A 3999-nucleotide genomic window follows, 5' to 3' on the forward strand; every position below is an offset into this window, starting at 1 on the left:
GAGGGGAAGGGGGGAATGGTGGTTAATTGACTGTTTCTAATGGTTTTATCAATAGACCTTTATTGTCTTTCTGTAGTAGATGTCTGGAGTAGGCTTGGGTTGGTCAGACTGGTACAGCACATGTTATGTACATAAGAACATAGTCAAAGGTATAATTTAGTCTGTAAAAAAGAATGCTACTTGAATTAGATTGTTCTGGTGATCTAAAGATTGTGTCTCTGTAGGCGTATAAATTCGGCTCTATTGCCATTACAATCCACTGTTGTCCATGGTTACAGATGCCATTACTTGACTGAACAGATTGATATTGACTGACAGGTTCCATTCATCCTGTAGAAAAAGCTGCATGATCAACTTATCTATGGTATTTGTCTATTACACACAGACACAAGTGGAAGAGCAAAGGCAGATGAGTGTGAGGGTTTTATATGCATGACAGATAACAGCACAGCTTCCTGGGTATTTAGAGAGGTCTGGTTAAGAGCACATTACTGAAGCACTGTTCGAAATGAATGCATTTTAATGGTGTCAAATGAGGATATTCTGAATACGCTGTACATACACTTTTTGCCAAATTAAAATGGTTGGTTTTAGTAGAGGCCTTGTCTGTTTCTTTCATACCTTGGCAACAGTGTGAATGTGTATGAGTTGTTTTTATGTTGTTGTAGAAGGGCAAGGGCATTTGTCCAAAACATAAACTCCACCTTGTTACAGTACAATTATTATTCTGGAACCAATCTCACAATTGGAGTGCTTACAGGCAAGTGGCAAAGGAGAGCGGAGAGCAGGTCCAATTGAATATAATTGCAATAGGTTTGGGGAAATTTAGGCAAGTAATTACCAGTATGTAAAAACCAAGCTCTACAGCTGCTCTTAATAACAAAACAGTTCGAATCTAAACAAATAGAACGAATGGGGAAGCTCATGAGGAGTGTGTGATTATGCCTGGCTGGCTCAACTAACAGGAGACTGAAGGTGGTTGCTTTCATAAAATATCCTGCCTCTATTTGCCACTGATGTTTATTCTGAATCAGTAGAGGGATTAATAACAGGACATCAAACCTTGATAATAATTAAAAGTTTGGGGGACATGTTTCTGAACCAGTAGAGGGAATAACAGCACATCAAACCTGTTTCTGATGTAAGCACATCTGTTAAATTCACAGTAGTGTCATGAACATAACTTTTCATTTGACTAACAGTCAAAATAACAGAACGCTTAACATTGTCAAACAATCACATTTATTTTGACACACAACATCCTCTTTTATGTTCAGTGGGGTCCATAGAAAGTCATAAATACTGTAGTCAGTCATCTACAGTGGCTCCCACATGTTTCTGTACTATGATCCACCAAAAGTGTTGGGTGTTTTCTTATTACACACAAAGCAACAAAATGTTTCCAAGTCAGGACCTAGTCAGAATCTGTGGACTATAACGGTAAAGACCACAACCCACCAGCGGGTCCCCTACTAGGGAAATACAGGGTCTTATTCAGGAGAGGGGCAACGTTCCAGAATGTTCGGATAAAAATATATTGTGTAGAACAGACATGACATTCTAAATGTTTCACCGTACCGAACACACCCCTGATCTAACACATGTAATGTCAGTGTGTGGCTGGTTGCATTACGCCTCAACCTTGGCTGCTGCCTGCTGTGCCCGCTCCTCTCTGTAGCCTTTGAGGAGCTGGTTGATTAACGTGAGTTCATTATCTCGTTTGGCGGGCTGGAGAGGTGGGAACGGGTTGCCTTTGTACTCCAGCACGGCCATGGCAGCCTTGTCCAGGTTCTCCCTGTTGGGAATGCGGGCCATCCGGGTGTAGGCTTTGGGCTGGGTCTCAAACCTGGGAGCCAGGACCTTGAAGAGCTTTGGGATCAGATCCTTTTCCTGAAACCACAGAGAGAGAGAGAGAGGATGATGACTGACTGAAAGAACTAGTAACACTCACTCATACTAATCTGGTAGATAATAGAACAACAAAGCTGTGGACATTAAAATACAAAGATCATATAGAAAGAACAATTACTGTGAGACAGAAGTTTGCCATTTTCATCGCTTTCTCGTCAGTGTCTCCCTTCTTGGCATAGTCAATCAACTGCAAAACAACATCACTCATTGGTCAACAACGTCACAAGCTGTCAAAAACTACAGTAGCCTACAAAACATGGATGGTTGAGAAGTAGCTCACAAAACTCAACTCCATGGTTGTATTTGATTAAAGTTTGATTAAAAAGTATGGATTTCAGCAAAGAAAGAAAGGCACACAACTACATAGGACATCCATTAGTACAAGGTAAGCATTTCATAATTTACTATTGATCTTGGGCGAATCAATGTAGTCAGAGCTGAATTTCACAAAGCATGGACTCTGCTCAACTCCACTGGTGGAGTTCATCAGAAACTTCCTTCACCATGGGAGTTGAGTTTAGTCAACTAGTGGAGTAGCCCAAAGGCTGGTAGATGACAATATTGAGTCGCTTCATCTTACCATCCAAAGGGAATCTATGAAGCCAGCTATACACTCATATCCCCCAAGGACCGGGTTGTACATAAAACATTCTCCATTCAGGCTGCAAAGGAGGTGATGTCCTCCTTAACTCGATTTAATGGAGAGAAGGCGAGAAAAAAAAAAGGGAAAATATGCACTTTCTTTCATGAAACACCATTTTCCGCCATGTTCTGGATGTTGCCTATCGCGTTCAGCCAATCAGGTTGGAGCAGTCTGTTTTTTCACCCCAGGTGTGATTGGTTGACGGGGTATACAAGTGTATAGCCGGCTGCATACATTCCCTTTGGACGGAAAGATGAAACGACTCAATATCGCCATCTGCCGGCCTTTGAACTACTATTGGAGAAGCAGCTGTGTTGAGCTGCGTGAAAGGGTAAGGTTACCATCCATGTCCTCACCTTTTCAGCATAGAATCGAACTTCGTCTGCTCTGCCTCGGGTGGTCTCTATCCTCTCGTGTCGAACGAGCCCGGTAAGAATGTTCCGAAGCATGTTTATTCGGGACTCTGGACCGAGACCCATCTTACGGGCCACCCGGCCATGGGATATCAACATCTGAATGGTGAGGCGCATCTTGTCGAGTTCAGACGCCTACAAGGGCTAGAAAGAAAAAAGGAATCAAACCGGCCTTTAAAAATGTAAACCGATTTCTAACGATGATTATCTTTCGTTATTCTCGCGTAAATTAGGTTTATATGATCATTAATACATTCCCGAGGTCGCGTAACGTCTTCAATCTCGTTTGACAACTTTGACATTGCCGGTGCATCAGTTATCGCTGTCTGTGTGGGTGAATGGGGTTATGTGAAAAATAGTTCCACTTTAGGATGAAATGGTTCCGCCTCAAATGTATTCTATTTGTTTCTAATTGTCATTAATTAACTAATTATTATTTTGTTATTATATATAAGGCCTTTCTATGTTGCATAGAGATATTTCAAAAGTTGATTTCTGATTAGGAAATGTAATCGGAAATAAGTGTAAATATATAAATTACATATTTCTCTATGACATATAATGACAAATAGCATATATATTATCTTTATTTTGATTATTTTCTACATTGTAGAATAAAAGTGAAGACATCAGAACTATGAAATAACACATATGGAATCATGTAGTAACCAAAAAAGTGTTAAACAAATCAAAATATATTTTATATTTGAGATTCTTCAAATAGCCACCATTTGACTTGATGACAGCTTTGCACACTCTTGGCATTCTCTTAACCAGCTTCATTAGGTAGTCATCTGGAATGCATTTCAATTAACAGGTGTGCCTTCTTAAAAGTTAATTTGTGGAATTTATTTCCTTCTTAATGCGTTTGAGCGAATCAGTTGTGTTGTGACAAGATCGCAAAAACCATCAAGCGCTATGATGAAACTGGCTTTCATGAGGACCGCGACAGGAATGGAAGACCCAGAGTTAACTCTGCTGCAGAGGACAAGTTCATTAGTTACCAGCCTCAATTTTAGCCCAAATAAATGC

The 3999-nt window shown here is 40.4% G+C and overlaps 1 protein-coding gene across 1 annotated transcript; it reads right to left on the reverse strand.

The window, feature by feature from the left end:
* Positions 1-1219: 1219 nt before the first annotated feature.
* mrpl17 (mitochondrial ribosomal protein L17) lies at positions 1220-3290 on the reverse strand. The gene is made up of 3 exons (XM_041902671.2): positions 2911-3290; positions 2030-2098; positions 1220-1890 (listed from the first exon to the last, which is right to left on the reverse strand). Exons 1-3 carry the CDS (start codon positions 3082-3084, stop codon positions 1630-1632), a joined length of 504 nt encoding a protein of 167 aa, XP_041758605.2. The 5' UTR covers positions 3085-3290; the 3' UTR covers positions 1220-1629.
* Between the last annotated feature and the right edge of the window lie 709 nt (positions 3291-3999).

The sequence above is a fragment of the Coregonus clupeaformis genome, unplaced genomic scaffold, assembly GCF_020615455.1.
Source record: "Coregonus clupeaformis isolate EN_2021a unplaced genomic scaffold, ASM2061545v1 scaf3182, whole genome shotgun sequence".
Lineage (NCBI taxonomy): Eukaryota > Metazoa > Chordata > Actinopteri > Salmoniformes > Salmonidae > Coregonus > Coregonus clupeaformis.

Bases quoted from the DNA above. Each gene is read 5' to 3' on its own strand.
- mrpl17 (XM_041902671.2), bottom strand. From the start codon at position 3,084: ATGCGCCTCACCATTCAGATGTTGATATCCCATGGCCGGGTGGCCCGT. The intron at 2,099-2,910 runs GTGAGGACATGG...GTTGTTTTGCAG, and splicing joins TTCGATTCTATGCTGAAAAG to TTGATTGACTATGCCAAGAA. The intron at 1,891-2,029 runs GTAATTGTTCTT...CTGTGGTTTCAG, and splicing joins TGGCAAACTTCTGTCTCACA to GAAAAGGATCTGATCCCAAA.